Source organism: Pteropus vampyrus, unplaced genomic scaffold, assembly GCF_000151845.1.
Source record: "Pteropus vampyrus isolate Shadow unplaced genomic scaffold, Pvam_2.0 Scaffold10, whole genome shotgun sequence".
In the NCBI taxonomy this organism is placed as follows: Eukaryota; Metazoa; Chordata; class Mammalia; order Chiroptera; family Pteropodidae; genus Pteropus; species Pteropus vampyrus.
This window is the reverse complement of record NW_011888791.1, coordinates 1,420,263-1,438,620: the sequence shown is the minus strand read 5'-3', so window position 1 is coordinate 1,438,620 and position 18,358 is coordinate 1,420,263. Positions and strand designations below refer to the sequence as shown.

Here is an 18,358-nt window from a genome sequence, read left to right as displayed (position 1 = left end):
TAGACCCCTTGAAGTCACAACCACCAGCACAAGACTATTAGAACAGGAGTGCTCATTGTTACCTTGTTGCCCGTATACTATCTCTATTCACTGTAAAGGGTATATGTTGACTATCTTGTACCCAGCAATGTAAAAGAAGTATGTAACTCTCCATCTTACTTTCTATCCAATACCAGACACTTCCCTGCTTAGCTTTCTCCCTCCTTTCCATCTACCACCAATAGATTTCAGTGTAACTTTCCTTAAATTTCTCTCCCTTGATTTTAAACGTATAAAATAAGCTGCAAAACTGCCATTGTCCATAGCATTTTCTTAATCAGTTAAGAACTTGCTTCTAGGTGTGTCCTCACAATCTTGGCTCAAATAAAAAAAGCTTTCTACAATTTGAAGGTTCCTTCGTCAGCAGGGTTCAAAGCTTGGTTTCAGCACTCATTGACGGTTCAGCTTCATTTCCGAGTCTTAGTTTTCTCATTTGTAAAGTGGGGACAATAATATCTATTTAATGGGGCTGTTGTGGTGAGGATGAAATGTGGTGGGAGATTGGAACGTATGCAAGTGCCATTTTACAGGATATAAAGAGTCAGATTCCTATAATTTCAGTGGTTCGACCTAATACAGTTTACTCTTGAACGACATGGGGCTTAGGGGCACCCTCCCAATCAAAAATCCACATGTGACTTTTGACTCCCCCCAGAACTTAGCTATAGGCCCTTAGTATCCTCAGGAGATTGGTTCCAGAATCCTTCATGAATACCCAAATCTGAGGATGCTCAAGTCCCTTATATAAGAGGGTGTAGAACAATGTATACAGTCAGCCCTCTGCATCCAGATTCCCAACCGTGAATCAGAAAAAATCCTGTTTTCCATACAAAAACTTGGGGATAGTGAAAGCCGACTGTGTACTTTTTGAAAAAAAATCTACATATTAAGTGAACCCAAGCAGTTCAAACCCATGCAATTCAAACCCAAGTGGTTTGAATCGACTGTAGATATAAAGTAACCAGCACTGTACCTGGGACTAGGAAGTATAGCAGGTCTTCAAATAACATTGTTTCATTACATGTCATTTCCTTATAACATTGATGAAAAAAAAATTTTTAACCTCTAGCCCAGCTACTGTCTGTGTGGAATTTGCAGGTTCTCTCCATGTCTGTGTAGGCTTTTTCTGGGGATTCCAGTTTCCTCTCACATCTTAAAGATGTGCATGTCAGGTGAACTGACCTGTGTCCCATCTGAGTGATATGGGTGGGTGTGAATAGCCCTGCAATTGATGGGCACCTTATCCAGGGTGGGTCCTGCCTTGTGCCCTGAGATGCTGAAGAGGCTCCAGCTACCTGTGACCCTGAACTGGAATGAGCAGGTTGGAAAATAATTATTGTTTTTATTAATCTTTCTTAAATGTATGTATGGCTCACATTTATCAATGTTTAATATTAGAAGTGTTTGGGGTCTTTATTTAGAATTTTGGTGATGTTTTGTGACCAGAAATCTGAGGAGCTTAACTCTTGTTGACATCAATTAGCCTGTGGTGAAATTGGTTTCCTTTTACATGATTTCGATTAAAGTCCTAGGTTCCAAGAATATATGGATGATGTTATGTGAGAACTTACAGTAGTCCATTAATTCAAGTTGTAACTATGGTTATTATGGTTATTAACTTCAGAAATGGCCAGACCTCCTTTCATCTTTATCGTAAAAGGATGTCTTAGGGCTCCTACATGCCCATCTTTTCCATCAGCACTAATGGGGAAAGGCTTATTTTGGATCTACTTTCCTTCCTCACTCCCTCTTTTTAGCTGGACACAGCACACTTATGGAAGACTTTGGCCCCGAGTAGTACAAACACATGTTATCTCTATCTCTCCTGAGCTGGCCTCAGTTGGAATTTTTCCAGTGACTTTTACATTTGGATAGCCTCAGCATTTCCTTTCTGACTCCCTCTTCTTTTTGATGCCCCTCTTCTTCTCACTTTGCCACTTAGCCTGGGCCACCAAACAAATGAGGGACATAAAATAACAGAGCTTATAGCCTTAGTCTCAAAGAATAGAAATTCAGAGTGGTTGGGGAAGGAGTTGGTTTTGCTCTCTAAAACAATGCACATGCAGGATCTTATAAGAGCTTTGAAGAGGCAGAGACCAGAAATGACGAGACTGCTCTTTTGTTTCTGGAAGTTTCCCAGGCTCTTCCTGAGGCCCTCTGACCTTGGGGTCTATAAGTCACCTTTATCTACAATAAATTGTTCATGTTAACTAAGCTCATACCCAATACAGAGTTATGACAATTCAGTCTCCTCAGCTGGGCCCTCAGTGCACTCAGCAGTCCTTCCATACTTCTGCCACCATCCCCCATTCTGCTTCATAGAGAAAATAAAGGCTATCAGGGAAACTCTCATTTTTCAACACTCTCCAAATATTTGAATCTCTCTTCCTCTTTCTTTCTCAGATGTAGAGAGGTCTCCCTTCAAATCCAAGATTAATCCTTTCACTGTGATATGCATTTCAATCCCTTTCCTCCTTCACTTATGCCTCTTCTTCATGGATATTCAACCTTTTCGTCTCCCCTACTCTTCGATCTCAGCATTTAAACTTGATCAATTAACCCCATCTTTTTAAAAATTCCAATTTCAATCCCACACACTACCGGCTATTGCACATTTTTTCTTGCCTTCAACCAAGCTTTTAGGGAGTAGTCTACACTCCCATCTCCACTTCTTTACTTCCCATTTATTCCTAGCGTCATCTGACCGCTCCTGAAAATCTCTACTGAAAATACTTTCACCAAAGTTACAAATGACTTCCAAAGTGCCAGATCCATTGGAAAATTTCAGCTTAACTTATTTGACCACTTGATGTCATTTGGTATTGTCGAGCACCCTGTCCCTGCATCCCTTTCCTCTGCTGGCTCCTATGGGCTACCCTCTTCCATTTACTTCCTACACTTCATAGGGCTTCTTCACAGCATCCTTAATAGACTCTTTGGTTGTTCACTATTTAAGTTAAACAAAACAAAACAAAGCCAGTTCAGTCCACATTGATTTCTACCCTCATCACTTTTCCCAGTGACCTCATTAGCACCTACCTGAAGCAGACCTTGATAATTTGGGGATGTCCAGAATCTGAATCCCCTTTCTATGTTACAAGTTTTGGAGATAAGTAGAGCCCACCTTCCATGACAGACATCGAAATGGTTGGGTCTTCGCTTTCCTAGAGTTTTGGCAACTAAAACAGAAGTATGTGACCTAGGCCTGGCCAAGTAGCCACTAGAAATGTAGATTCTGGAGTAAATTATTCAGAAAAATAGAACCATGGATAATTCATCCTGGTAGCAATGGGAACAGTAGAGTCAGCTTTATCCCATGCTGGGGGGCTGTAGTGGTGTGGGTACTGGTCTGGTGACATCCAGTGTCTAGTGATGATGACAGTGGCAGTATTGTCATTGGGCTGGTCCTGGCATTTAATTTTGGTTTTGCTTTGGTGGATTGGCCTCCCGTTGTTCCTGCTTATTTTCCAAGCTGCGTCTCCTGCAATCCCAGAGCCCTTTCAACAAATGGGTTTTCTGTTTAAATCAGCCTATGTGACACACTGACTGCAAGTGATCAGGACTCTCAAATCTCCATCTTTTGCCTCTTGTGTTTGAAGCTTCCTTTTGAATGAGTTGCCTTTTAGAAAACTCTACTCAAATGTCTCACAGGCAAACTCATATTCTCGATCTGCATTTCTTCCATGTTCCTAATGTAGTAAATAGCACCTATGACATGTTCAATATGAACCCTGGGAGGAAAGCTTCTTGGACTTCTCCCATCCTCACTTAAATTGAACCAACTTCACCTCATAAACATCTTAAATTTTACCACTTAATACATCTTAAATAAATCTCTCCTTCATATTCCCATTCCTTCTCACCAGAACAATTGTTCTAGCCTCCTAACTAGATCACCTGTCTCAGTATCTACTCCAACCTATTCTCTACTTAGCTGCCTAAGGGAATCTTTCTAAAACCCAAATCTGATCGTGTCACTCCTCTATGGAAATCCTCCCATGGCTCCCTACTGACCCAAGGATAAAACTTATACCTTTCCTTTGGACTTGCCTTCTACTTGACTTTCACCACTCCCTCACCTGCATCCTATACTCCATCCAGGCTGAATTTTATAATCTGTAAGACACATGATTATCCAGACCATGCAGGACATGTCTTTACACTTCATAAGTACTTGGTGGAGCTGACAGTCAAAATGGCACGTCTTCCCCCTTCCCTCTTCCACTCCTCAGAGATGGATACACGACCCATCAGGCCAGGCAGGGGACTCCATCACCCTGACCAAAGTGATTAGTTTAGGTATGGGTCTATGACACAAGCAGAGCCAATCATAATCTTCCCCTCAAAGCTCTCTTGCTTTTGTTTTTCTTTTTTAATAAAAGGTCTCTTGCTTTTGAGGCCATGGTGCTAGGAACATATGAGATGGAAGCTGTGGCACTTAGTGCGACATGGAGAAAGTGTGCCAGGAAAGAGAATGGGACCAAGGCACAAAGCAAAGCAGCACTCTGAGAGATGGAGTGAGGGACACATAGTGATATTTGAGCCCCGAATTCAGCCCTACCTGAAGTCGTAATAACACTAAACATTTCCCTTCTTGCTTAAGCTGGCTTGTTTGGGTTCCTATCACTTGTAATTAAACCAGTCCTAATACAGAAATGGAATGGCATATGCAAACAACAGATCTTAGAATATGAAATTGGTAGAACTAAAGTGAAATCTGATCAGCAGTGGGGATCTGATAAATCTTGGCGAGAAGTTAGAAATCCCTGTTGTGTCGTATTAAATCATCTGTAAATGATCTTGTACTTTATCTTGAGATTTGGGTCATGCATCCATCGTAGATGGATGTTTCAGGGACACATCGGGAAGATGTCTGAATGTTGGAGTCTGCTAGCCTCTTCTCGAGATTTTCGATAAGGTCCTACAGTTCAGCTTTCTTCCAGGCTGGCAGAACCAGAGCTATACACAGCTTTGTTTAGAGTTGCCTTTTCTGCCTGTGGCCAGCAAGCTAGACTGCCAAGGGTCAGAAAATCACACACTTTATAGATTATAAAAGCCAGATTCTCTTCCCCCAACTAAAGGAGTGAAAACAAAGGCATACAGGTAGGAAATCCAACAGGAGATACTGGAGCTTGGGGCTTGGAAAGTTCAAGAGAAAAAGCCTGATCCTCCAAGTCACACCTGAATGCTTTTTTTTTTCTCCAAAATTAAATCTTTATGTCATTTAGCATTCAGACGGAGCTGAGGGTTCTGGTGCCTGAGGGCCTCAGCTGTGAATCCCGAGGGAGAGAGTAGAATGTATAGGTCACTAACCTCATGCACCCTTCTTGGACTCCCTAGGCTACCTCCTTCTTTCTCTGTCTTGTTCGACCCCCCACCTATGCCGAGTAGCCCCTCTACTTCCACATTTGTGGTAGCAATGCCACATGGCAGACTTTGAGATCTGACTTCCCAAGCAGACACCCAGCAGGCAATGATGCAGCTCAGAAGTGCAGTGGAGTTAGCGCTCTGTGGGGTGTACCCTGACCAATGGAAAACAGGGAGGAGATAGATAAATTCCCTCCCAATTCTCTTCTTGGTGAACTGCTCCAAGGTGCAGTTTCTCCTTACAAACACCATGTGCTTAGCAAACAACCCTGTCAGGTGACCTTTTCCCTTCTCCTGGCTCATGTGAAGCAGTGGCCAAAGGGTCTGATCAGCCCAGGATGCTAGAAGGTGGAGAACATTGTGATAGCAATGTCTGAAGCCAGGGCTGGGAAGAAAGAGCGTGGTGCTAGGCACAGACTTGGTCATCTCTTGCAGACCACATATGGCTCAGGCTGCAAGGGCAGCTGCATGGCCTGCATTGGCTCTAAGCTCCCTGAGTTCATGAAGTTTCTTCCTTCACTGGTTCTTACAAAGAACACTGATCTGTGTAACATTAATTGTGCAAATATATTGGCCATGAGAGGAGGCCAAAATAGCCTCTGAGTCTCTTCTGGGTTTGTTCTTGTCATGATGCAGGCAAGTGCAGTCAAGAAAGTGGATGCCCAAAGATTATAACCAAAGCTGGAAAGGATCAAGAGATTCTGTGATCTCCACATCCTTAATGCCCTCTTTTGGAGGGTATTACATGTTCTGTTCCACTGAGGCAGAAACAAGTCTTCAGGTCTGGTCAGAGCACATAGACCCAGAGCTGCTTCCAAGGTCAGAGCTCATTAGTCCCATCTCAGACCACAAGTCTTTTCTCACTACATCTAAGACACCAGAGAGAAATTCCAGGGGCTCTGTTGAAGGCTGACGACTGCTCACAGTCTTCAAGTTGTACAAGTTCTTGGAGGGCCCCCAAATTTGATGTCCACTGACAGAGTCCCCTCAGGAGTGCTTTAGTAATGTGGCCTCAGTGTAATAACAGACCATGGCCAGAGGCTGAGGAGTGGAGCAAGCTGCAGGTTGGCCCACAGTGAGAGCTGTGTGGTTGCCTCACTCCTGTCCTAAACATCACCTTGCAGCTGAGGCCTGGGGAATCAGTAGCACTCAGGAGTTTTGACTGTCAGCTCAGGGCCACTGGAGCCTGAGCAGGCCAAGTGTTAGATACGTAATCTCTCTCTCGGGGCATTGAGCAGATTAAGGTCGACTCATCATCATGGACAGGCCATTACGGAAGCCGTGAAGCTGAGGGGGAGGGAAATAGGCAATGGTGACCTGTTGCTAGAGACAGAAACCACAAGGGCCGGATCCAGGCTCAAAGACAAGGACTCAGCAAGATTCCCAATGATGGGTACTAGCTCACAGAGAGCCCAGGAATCAAATCGATCGATTTGAAAAGAATTGTTATCACCAGAGAATCCTCACATCTGGCAATCTCGAAATACATAATCTCAAAGGCAATCTTGATACCCAAAATCATGTCCAAAAGAAAGAGGATGCTTCAATTCCAGAAGAAGCATCCTCTCAGGGATATTCATAAAGGGCAATGGATAAAGGAAATACTTCCTTGTGGAAAAGACCAAAAGGAATCCATTTTATTGACCAAGAAACTCATTCCACTGTCCAGAAGGATGTGCTATAGGCTACAGATTAGTAACCATTGTTTTCTCTTCTCCCCTATTCCAAATGGAAGATGTGTTTTTCCTTTTAAAAAATAGTTATCCTTAGAGAATGCAAGAAAGCATTTAAAATGTATTAATTCTACAAAATCTTAAAGATGTATTATTAAAATAATTGGAAAATAATATGTATGATACTATTTATGTAAAAAATAAAAAGCAAACTATGTGAAAAGTGGTTCTCCTATTTTCCTCCACTATTTCATATTCGTTATATAGGGGTAGCTAAATTTATCTTTCAGCCATAGATTGCAAAAGCATAAGAAGTTATATCCAGACCTGATCAAGAATTGCACATCACAAAGGGACTCTAGACTAAGGGCTCAATAAAGCAATGGACGTGATTCCATTTTGTCTTCCACTGGGAAGCGGGTGTGTTTTTTGGGCCCAGGATCATTGCATTGTTAGTCAGGCATGCTTTTGAAATTGTGTTTGTCAAGAAAAGTGTAAGTGGATGCTGAGCAATAAAGGGATGGAATATAGTGGATGCATACTGTTTATCTGCCCATCGTCCCTTCCCTTGGAGACCCATTTATCCCCTTCAGGAAGGGTGAAGTTGTCAATTACTATGGCCTACTCTTTTACTCTAGGGGTGAGCACATGTCCATTTTGGCCAAAGTCCTTCCTAGGACTTCAGAGCTAGAACTAGTGATGCCAACATAAAAAAAGAAGCAGAGCCAAGAGATGGAGACATCGTTTGGACCCCTAGATCCAGCCAGGCCTGAATGCAGATACATCTTTTCATTTACCAATTATGTAAGCCAATTAAGTTCCTATTGGCTTAAACATGTATGAGTTGGGCTTTAGACACTTGCAACTGAAAGGGCTCAGACTAATACATGCACACACAACAGAGACACAAACACCATTTTGTCCAAACTCATTTGACATTTCACAAGTCTTTCATGATCTTATAGTGGTCAGCAAACTTTTTGTCTAAAGGATCAGATAAATAATTTAGGCTTTGTGGGCCACATATGGTCTCTGTCTCATATTTTTTTGTTTTATTTTTACAACTCTTTAAAATGTAAAAACTGTTCTTTGTAGCCCATGCAAAAACAGGCTGCAGGCCAGATTCACCCACAGGCCATAGTTTGCTGACCCCTGATCTAGACTCTGCCAACTCCTGCAGCATTGGCACATAGTCTGCAAGTCCCTAACCATGAAGCAAAATACTTTTAAATGCCGTTTTGGTTCATGTGTCTTAACATGACTTGGTAATGAGTAAAGGTTCAGGGTAAGAGTTAGGAATGAGAAAAGGGTCTTGGTATCCATTGTTTGCCACATAATAGGCACTGAATAAATGGTAGCCATTATTTCTTAGCAAAAAGGTGATTTACCAAAATCATGCAGCTGTCTCAAAGGCCTTGTTCATCCTCAAAGACCCTTCCCCTCCTTTCTTCTCCTTCAGGAAACTTCTCTGATCTCCAATCAAGTCTGAATTAGGAACTCTTCTTGCTCCCACAGATCCTGTGTGGCCCTCCATTATAACTACATTACTGGTCTGTTGTTCCTCCTAACTTTGAGTGCTGAGAACATGCCTGAGCCCTAGCTCCTAGCCTAGTACTTAGCATCTAGTACTGAGGGGGGTCTCTGTGTGACTATCTGTTTGAATGTGCAGGTGCTACACATCTCCATCTGTGTCCAGGGTTGGTCAGTCTACGCGTCAGCATTGTGCTGGTGTACAGATGCCCTCAACACTGCTTCCTCTCTCGGTTGGAAATTATTGGTTGATATACACGCCTTACCTGGTTATATTACTACATCTATTTTCATCCCATTCCCTCCAAAAATGAGTCAAAGACAGAGGAACAGGTGGAAACAAGTTTTCTTAGAAACTGTCATGAAGAAGGAACCCTCCAACCCCACCCCCACATCCTTTACTGTCTGATGTGCTCAGATCAGAGGCCTCCAGCCTCAGCAAGATCTGGGGATCAGAGTGCTCACCACACAGCTGGAGCCCCAGACTAGTTTGATCCATGTCTGTGAGGTGGAGAGGAAATTATCCTCCCAGGAAAAATATGTGCAAGGCCCCACAGGCCCAGGAAAAGCTGACCAAGGCAAGGTGAGTCATGGTGTTCTAAGCTGAAATCTTTTGCCCATCTCACAGAAGCAGGCAGAAAGCACCACCACTGATCAGCTTTATATGGCACCCACTGTATACAACAGACAGACAAAGACAGACAGACAGAGCACACACCACTTCTAAGCTGAACACTGCTCACCATCTAGAAGCACCTTGGATAAGCACACGTGAGACACTCTTGCATAGGAAAGATGACTTTTTAAAGGAATAAAGTATTTTGGCAAAACATCTACTTCCCTCCCAGGTCCTGGATAAAGAGGGGCCTCTAAATTCTGAAGCTTCTACATATTGAAAATGATCCCCTTCTCAATGGCAGTATATACAGTAGCAAACTTTCCAAGTCTGTTGTCATAGCCCCCTACGTATATCCTGAATCTACTTTACAGGTGGGCAGACTTAAACTTAGAGACAGAAGGTGGACTTGAGCAAGGGGACTTTGGGATGGCTGAAGGTGAGGGGAAACAGGAGGTGTCTTGGCTCAGCCACAGGCAGGGCCTCTGTCTATCTGGAAGGGGCAGGGAAAGGCTAGGATGGCCCAAACTCCCTCTTCCTTCCTGCCTGCAGAAGCAGTGGTTCCACAGGAAAGGCTGTCAAGAAGGAAAGCCAGGTTCCCACTCCTGCTGGCTAGGGGGCCTCTCTGGATGGCAAAGTCCACGATGGCTGGAACTCCTCCTGAGACCTCTTCAGGTATGCTCACTGAGTTTGGGGATTATGGGTTCACTGCTTCCATAACTCTCTTGTCACCTGCATCTGAGCCTAGACCTTGAGTCTTTAGTTATTTTAAAAAGGCAGGGTGGGGAGATGGTTCAAGAGGGAATGAGACACGGAACAAACTTTCCACAGCCTCCCTTTACTCTGCCTAGGCTGGCACTTTTAAAGGTCTCCTTCACCCTGTCTCCTAGGGATATTTAAAGGCAGCTTTTATGAGACTCTATACTGTCTTATGTGTTTCTCTTGGTTTTTGTTTGTTTTTGTTTGTTTAGATTTATATAGATATATATATATATATATTCTTAAAAAAGCAATAGTCCTTTGGTCCCTAAACTCTAAGGAATGATATGATTTTGAAAGAAGTAAATCTGGGCTTCCATTGCAGAGAAGCCCTTGGCACCCCCAAGGCCCTCTGCTGGTTCCCCTACACAGTCAATCCTCAGCCAGGCCCAGCTGTCTTGCCAGCCTAGGCTCTATGCCACAGGCATAGAACAACCCACTTGATGAAAACAATCCTTAAGGCGGCCCGAGCCCCAGGCACTGGCCTTGGGTCCAATCCACCTCCATCTGCGGCTGCTTCTTCAAGAAGGGCTGCTCAAGTGCTTCTGTGCTTTTTCTTTCATTTCTTCTCACTCTTCGGCATCTGTTGTTGATGTTAATTAATAGGGTGGGAGAGGGGAGGCAAACATCACTCTGGAGGGCAAAAAAGAAGAGCAGCTCTTGCCCTGTCAGCAACATCTTAGGTGAGAGGAGAAGAGCTACAGCAGGGCCAAGGCAGCAGCCTCATCCACTGAAGCCAGACTCTGGGTCCTGGGCAGATGACCTCAGCCTAGCACCCACCACAGAGGGCTCCTTGAGGTAGCTCTGATGAGGTAGGGCCATGTGGATCTTTTGGGTCAGAGAATCTCCAAAAGTTACAGGTAGCTGTCTCTGCCAGAAACCCAACAGAGCCTGTCATCTCCCTAACCCATTATCCACCAGGCCCGCAGGTCCTGCTTCTTCAGCATACTTGTTTCTCTCCTCATGTCTATGTTCACGGCTATTACCCAGGCCTTACACTTGTGTCCTTTCTTTGCTTAAACTCCTCATGGTTCTCTACCATCTTCAGGATAAAGTCCGAAATTATAGGCTTTGAGACCCTTCACAAGCTGGCCCAAACCTACTTTTCTAGTCTCATTCTCTATCCCTCTGCCCTCCCCCTGTGGCTATCTCTGGAGTAAAACTAACTGATTGAATCTAGCTGTTAACTGTCTCTTCCAGACTGTGGGGACGGAAATATTGTCTAATTTATCTCAGTCCTTGGATTGAAAGAAAAATACAAAGTCTCCAACTAAGGATTCCTCCTAACTCCTGGCTATTTTCTCCCAGATTTTTTTAGAGGTGGGTATCCCAATGTCCCCAAAAGGACATCAAAGCTAATAGGGCCTCCATCACTCAGGCCCCATCTGCCTGGGATCCACCAAGGACTCACCTTTCTGTGGCTGGTCAGTGAGAGCAGATCAGTAAGGCCGATTGGCATCCTTGGGCCTCTTTAGCTGGACCTTGAGCCTCTTCATGCCAATTTGAAAGCCATTCATGGCCTGAATAGCTGTCTGGGCACTGGTTGGATTGTCAAAGCTAACAAACCCTGGAGGTTTGGGTACAGAGGTTAGTTGGGAACTCTGCCTGGCAGGGCCTCCTTTCTCTCTGACAAACCTTCTCTTCTCCCGGCTCTCTCAGGCCAGTTCCATCAAACATATATTCCTCCGCCCTCCATTGTTTGCACGCGCATGCACACAGGGGCACATGCTCATACTTACATGGGCAAATGGCCTGGGTTTCCTAAAAGTGTATTTCTTGGAAGGACAGGAAGCAATTCTGAGTGTGTGTTGGTTGGGGCGCTTCCCTGTCTTTCCCTAGCATGGGTTGACTCTCTCCCTCCACGGCTCCCATTCTGTTCCTCTGAACTGCAGTTGGAGTTGGAAGGGATCTCTGGTCCCAGATCCAGACTCCTCCCACCCTGGCTAGACTCTAAAGCCCAACTTAGTGAAACATCTTCCAGACACCTGACCTTCCCAGATGAACCTGAACTAGACTTGTTCCTGGTCTGGGATTAGCCCCGTCACTAGTCTGTGCCCCTGCTTCGTGCAATACACTCACTCTCTGGTAATCATTGAATTATGGAGGGACAATCTTAGAGTCTGTAGGGAATCTCAAAGTTGGAAGTGGGAGAGGCCCAGGGATGGGACACAGCTCACCAAAACACTTGCTCTGGTTGGTGGCTCGATCCACAAAGACTTTGGCAGAGACAACGGCTCCAAAGGGCAGGAATGTCTGAATGAGCTCTGCATCACCAAACTCCTGAGGCAGGTGATAGATGAAGAGGTTACAGCCTTCGGGGCCTGCAGGAACAGTAGCAGGCTGGTTCAAAGAAGGGACCCTGAATCCAGCCCCACCAGGCCCTGATATCCAGCCCCCTGTCCCTCACCTTCTCTTTGCTGCTGGGGCAGGGCTGAAGGCTGCGGGGGAAAGGCTGTGCTCACTGGGGCATAAGCCGACGGATAGGCTGCTGGAGACAGAATTGGGAGTGGGCACTGAACCCCAGGAGCCATCTCCCAAGCAGGGCCCCATCTGCCTGGCCATCTTTGACCAATTCGGTCCAGTCCATGGTAATCCTCACCCCTAGAGAGGTGGTTCTGGGTCCAGGGGTGGGGGAATGGGAGGGTCGACTCTTCAGAAGAGAGCCTAACTCCCCCACAAATTTCTCTATTCCTTTCTTGGGCCCTTCAGATCCCCTCCTCCCCTCCCCCAAGGCCACGTAGCGCCCAGTGAAACCTGCGTAGTGGTGCATCCCAGCGTAGGCCTGCTGCAGGGGATCAGCCACGCCAGGGCTCTGGGCTGGGGAGAGAGAGGCACGAGGCCACGGTGAAGGCGGGCTGGTGAGTGTGGTCGAGTAGGAGGCAGCAGGGAACAAGGAGATATCCCTTCCCAGGGAGGCCTCCCCCACCACCCCCGCTCCCCACTCCATTTCGGGGAGATTTGGGCGAAGCAGGGGGCACACCTGGGTAAGGGGAGAGCCCGCTATTGTAGAGAGTGTCGGAGCCCGGCTGCCCATTGGTCTGGGGGGTTAGGGGGCCGAATCCATTGACCCCGATGGGCGCCGGGAGACCAGGAAGCGTGCCGGGTCCGCCGCTGGGAGAGGAGTTGGCTGCTGGTGGCGGAGGAGGTCTCAGAGTTAGGCGGCAGCTCCCCTCTCCAAGCCCTCCCCGCCCCCAGTCCCCCTCCCCCCGACCCCATCGCGCCCCACCCCTGCGCGCAGTACCTGCAGCCGGCAGCAGCGGCGCAGCTACCAAGCTGAAGGCCGCCACGTGCTGCATTTGTGCTGCCACTGCGGCCACCGGGCCTAAGCCCGGGCCCTGTGCCGCTGCCAGAAGGGCCGCCTGGTGCTGCAGGATCTTTGGAAGGGAAGAAGGGCGGGCGGGTGTGGAAGGCCCAGCGGCAGGCAGCTGCCCGGGCTCCCGAACCCCTACCTGGCCCACCCGCCTGCGTACCACACCCGCAGGGCCCCGGCACCTACCGCTGTGGTGTAGGCTCCGCAGGCCCCGAGCGGCAGTGGCGCCGGGTGAAAGGCGCCCAACTGGCCCGCCATCTGCTGCATCCGCCGCAGCGCACGCTCCCGATCCGTATCCGCCAGCTTGACCACGAGGCTGGACGAGGCGCCCTGGGTAGGGCAGGGGAGTCCACGGTGACTGGTCCAGACCCCAGCCCTGGCCCTGGGCCGAGCGCCTTGCCCATCAGGTCCTTTCCTGGGGCACTGATTATATGTGGGGAGGAGGAGCCCGTCCCCACCCCACTGGCCTCACCCTCGCCCCCTGCGCCCGCCCTCACCGCCATGGTCCGGCTGCCGTGCAGACTCTGGATGGCCGCCTGAGCTTCCCCCTGACTCCCAAACTTCACAAAGGCACAGCCTGGGGCAGGATAGAGGGATTGGGTGGCTCAGGCCACAAGGACCAAGGATCGTGTGGCCCAGAGTGAGGCACGGTCACCAGGAAATCCCGGGGTCAGCTCAAGTCACCTTTACTGGTGCCATCCGGGCTCCGCAGGACAGTGCATTCCTCGATATGGCCGAAGGGCTGGAACAGGCGTCTGACGTCCTCCTCACCCTGCTGCTTCCCCAGCATTCCCACGAACAGCTTTCGGTCCTCTGGGGACAAATCCAGGAGTGACCTGGGGATCCTAAGTTCTCTTGGACTACCCAGAGTAGCCCGAAGACCTTAGGAAGATAGCTCACCGCAGCCTAGCTCTAGGAAGAGATGTAGGGAGTGAGAAGGTCCTGGGGCTACAAGGTTGGGTTTCTTTGAGAGGCAGGATGACCTACAAACAGATCTGGAGGAAAGGAACCCAACTCAGATTTCCATCAGGAAAACCCAGGTCCTGGAAAAACCCAGAAAGACTCACTGCTGCTCTTGTGGAAAGGGATTCAGTCAATATCTTTGGTTAGGTAGAGCCCTATATGCATCTTTTATTTCTGACCTTTCTGTTCTTAGAGATGGGGGAAGGCTATTTTGGACCATTTCAGCCCTATCGAGGTTGGGGATCCTCAGAGAAGGCTTTTGTATTCAGACTAGGTCTGGAGAAAAGAAGTACATTCTTGCTGGTCAGCCTGATGGCAGTGACCTTTTCCTGCTCGGATCAGAGAGGATCCTGGGTCAAAAAGCAGCACCAGAAGCAGTTGTCTCGTCATATTGCTTCATCTTCCGACACTGAGCTCTGGAATGATGACTCCCTACCCCTAACACCAAACTCAACCTGGGCATTCCCCACCTCCACACACACCATAAAGGCCAAAAGAAGGCAGGAAGCTTGGATTTTTGAGCCCCCAGCATTAGCATGTTCCCCACTACACCTGCTGAATCCTTGACATCATTCCTTACTTCCCACCTTCACCACCTCCTACCCTCACTGAGCTGCCAGGGTCCTCACCGAGCCCTGCTGCCTCCTTTCTGACTTCACCTGTTCTCCTGTGTCAACTCTTCTCTAGGTGTTCACACTAGACAAGTTCTGCCTCTAGACCTGGATGGCCACCTAAAAACAAGCCTGATCTCTTATTGTGTCCACCCTTTCTCTGAGAGTGGCAGAGATGCCAGGAAAGGGGCTACAAACTGGGCCTGTGTTTTTTGGAGAAAGTTGGAGAGCTGGGGCTGGTTACCATGGGTTAGTTGCACATCTAGAGAGTTAGATCTCAGGAGCACTAGATCCCAGAGCCTAAGGTAGAGGGGCCCAGCCCACAGGGCCTGCTGTCTTTCTGCACTAAAGTAAGTCTGTGAATTCAGGATGGGTTTTTATCTGGGTGATACAAGTTGGGAGAGAAGAAATGGGTGGGAATCTGACTTCAGGTTTCACCTTCAAGATCCTGGAGCCCAAGAAAATCCATCTCAAACTCTTTTACTCCTTGACAAGCTTGGTTAGGCCAATGGCAGTTCCCAGATCCTGAGTGTAAGGAAGCAAGGCTGGTGAGGGTCATAGACTGAAGCCTGGGTGACAGTCAAAAGGAAGAATAGATTGCCTGACATTAGCAGTGGAGGGGATTTCCAACAACGCTATGTGTGTGTTCATGTTTCACCTGGATGGTGTAGGGTTCAGCATAGGTTGCCCTAGGTACCCTAAGGTATCTGTTTGTCAATGCCGTGTCTGTGCAGAGGGCAGGGACTGTGGTTTATATGGGACAGTCATAGTGTGTTTCAGCAGAATCTATCCAGAGGATTACTGCCCAGGGATTCTGAGGGGAAAGGGATGGATAATATACTTGTAGCTGGAATCCTAGAGGAGGTGCCGACATTCTGTGATGAGAGTACAATCCAGTAGGTGTGCTTCACTTCTTGGAGTGTTTGTCACAGAATAAGGCTTTTGGAACAAATCACTGGTTTCCTAACCATTTAAGAAAGCAGTGAATCCATTGTTCTAACAAAAATATTAGGATGGAGCTCAAAATAAAAGAGAAAAGGAGAACTGCTCTGCCTGAAATCAGAAAAGTGTGGGTGTATGTGTGTGCTGGAGTTCCTCTTGCTTCATCTTCCCCTGGCACCCGCTAAACAGGGATCCAAGGAAAGCACTTTAAAAACCATTGACTTGAAAAATAGAGTTCCAGAGGGTGTATGAAGAGGAATCTGAGATCATCCTGTTTAGGAATCCAAGAAGACAAGAAAGGTCTTTCATGAATCTCTTGACTAGTATGACGTTGGTGGCTTTGCCTTGACATTGGAGGACAAGACTTATCTGGCCAGGAGTCAAACCCCAAAAGATTGTATCATTGTTCTGAGCTATGACACAAAAGTATGCCCACATGGCTACAGAAGGCCCAGGAAAGGCTGGAGAAGATCTTAGAGCCTCCAGAGTTCCAAGGCTTAAAGAAGGATTCATGATGCCTTAATTTATAGTACAGCTGTGTCGTTGGGTAAGGTCTACAAGATGGTGATGGTACCTAGGTAAGATGTCATGCCACATGGACCAGCATCCATGAAACAAGGCCAGGGTATAGGCTGGGCTCTGTGCTGCCCTTTTCCCAGGCATCTTCTTCAATCCTAGTATCTATCCTCTTTGCCATTTTACAGGGAACTTAATGGTTTTTGATGGGAGGATGATCTGGGTCACAGAGAACATAAGCCTCAAAGTGATCCTGAAATGATGAGATACATTTCTTATGAGACCTTATTGTACTCTAAAAAGAAATACAGGCTAGACTCCTGAGAATAATCCCCAAATCCACAGCCTTGAATATTTGGAGGGCTGATCAATGCCCCCAGAGAGAGATAATGATGGAATTTAGTCCATATAATTCAGTTTCTTCTAGGTCAAACTCTATCACTTTGGTAAAATAGAGAAGTCTGTAAGAGGTAGGTCAGAAATTTCCAAATAAAAGTCTCCTGTGGAAATATCAAACAAGAGGCTCAAACTTCCTGCAGTGGGAGGAATTGGAAGATAGCATCAGTGTGGAGTTGAGACATAGTAGGAAAAACACACAGTTGAATGGTATAATTGCATTTTCCTATTGGCAACCAATGTGTGTACTCCTTGCACTTGTAGCAAAAGCTTTTTTGAACTCAAACCAAGTTGTTTGGGCCCCAGAGGCCCATCTCCATGAATCTGCCTTGTGCAGCTGGTCATACGGATCAGGGATTCTAATGCAGCAAATGACAGGGTTGAGAGCCCAAAGTCGGAGTCAGTCCACTGCATCTTCCCCAGGAATGGCACCAAGATGCTATTCAAGAAAGGAGATTCTGTGTCAAGTTGGCTGGAGGAATTCCTGAGGTGCTCAAGTTTCTGGTTTCTAGGTCCCTCATACCTACTCACCTCAATGTTGGTGGGATGTCACAATTGTAGAAACGGTGTAAAGACAAGGCTCCAGCACTGGGGTACCAAACACAAAACACACCCTAAAAATATTAGGCCACCTTTCCTTCCAGATACTAGCCCAGGAGGTAGTGCTGGTAGCAGCATTTGGAGCAAAGCATCTCTCCCCTGATGTTCTTGGTGATGACAGAAACATAAGGGGTCAAGGAAGACTGAGAACGTGAGTGAAGAACATATCCAGGGCAAACAGAGTCTCCTGGACAGATTTGATGAGTATCAAGAAAAGCTTTCATCGTCTACGGCCACCCTGAACAAGCCCCATCTCGTCTGATCTCAGAAGCTAAGCAGGGTCGAGCCTGGTTAGAACCTGAATGGGAGATCACCTAAGAAGATCAGGTGCTGTAGATGTAAAAAAAATAATAAAATAAAATAAATAAGAGATTGTAAGCTGACAAGGTTCTTGCAATCTGTGAGGTCAACCAAGGGTTGCCTTGCCTAAAAAAAAAGGCTTTAATCACACACGCATGCACACACACACACATACCTCTCTTAGAACTATAAACATATTCAGTGAAGTTGCAGAATACAAAATCAGCAAACGAAAGTCAGCTGTGTTTCTATGCACTAGCAATAAGCAATCTGAAAAGAAAATTTAAAAAATTATTTCACTTATAATAGTATCAAAAGAATAAAATACTTAGGAATAAACTTAACCAAGGAGGTGAAAGAAAACTGAAAACTATAAAACATTGCTGAAAGAAATTAAAGAAGACACAAATAAATGGAAGACATCCTGTGTTCACGGATTGAAAGATATTGTTAGGTGTCAATACTACCTAAAGTGATCTACAGATTTAATGCAATCTCTATCAAAACCCCAATGGCTTTTCTTGCAGGAAAAGAAAAATCCATTCTAAAATTCGTCTGGAATCTCAAGAGACCCTGAATAGCCAAAACAATCTTGAAAAAGAAGAAAATTGAAGATCTTATACTTTCTGATTTTAAAACTTATTACAAGGCTACAGTAATCAAACAGTGTGATACTGGCATAAAGACATATAGATCAGTGGAATAGAATAGAGAGCCCAGAAATAATCCCTCATAT

The 18,358-nt window shown here is 46.4% G+C and overlaps 1 protein-coding gene across 14 annotated transcripts in view; it reads right to left on the bottom strand.

The window, feature by feature from the left end:
* Positions 1 to 8,937: 8,937 nt before the first annotated feature.
* CELF6 (CUGBP Elav-like family member 6) overlaps positions 8,938 to 18,358 on the bottom strand; it is a 28,670-nt gene continuing 19,249 nt past the window's right edge. Inside the window, exons 4-13 of one of the 14 annotated variants that reach the window (XM_011375596.1) lie at positions 13,979 to 14,107; positions 13,792 to 13,871; positions 13,481 to 13,624; positions 13,226 to 13,358; positions 12,965 to 13,114; positions 12,739 to 12,801; positions 12,392 to 12,472; positions 12,162 to 12,305; positions 11,396 to 11,551; positions 8,938 to 10,567 (exon numbers count right to left, since the gene is read on the bottom strand). In XM_011375596.1, the coding sequence (XP_011373898.1) occupies positions 11,424 to 11,551; positions 12,162 to 12,305; positions 12,392 to 12,472; positions 12,739 to 12,801; positions 12,965 to 13,114; positions 13,226 to 13,358; positions 13,481 to 13,624; positions 13,792 to 13,871; positions 13,979 to 14,107 (1,052 nt within the window). In that variant the 3' untranslated portion in view covers positions 8,938 to 10,567; positions 11,396 to 11,423. Of the gene's footprint in view, positions 10,568 to 11,395; positions 11,553 to 12,161; positions 12,306 to 12,391; positions 12,478 to 12,726; positions 12,802 to 12,964; positions 13,115 to 13,225; positions 13,359 to 13,480; positions 13,625 to 13,791; positions 13,872 to 13,978; positions 14,108 to 18,358 lie in introns of those variants that run through there. The other 13 variants (XM_011375608.1, XM_023521693.1, XM_023521700.1 and 10 more) reach the window with 13 other exon arrangements.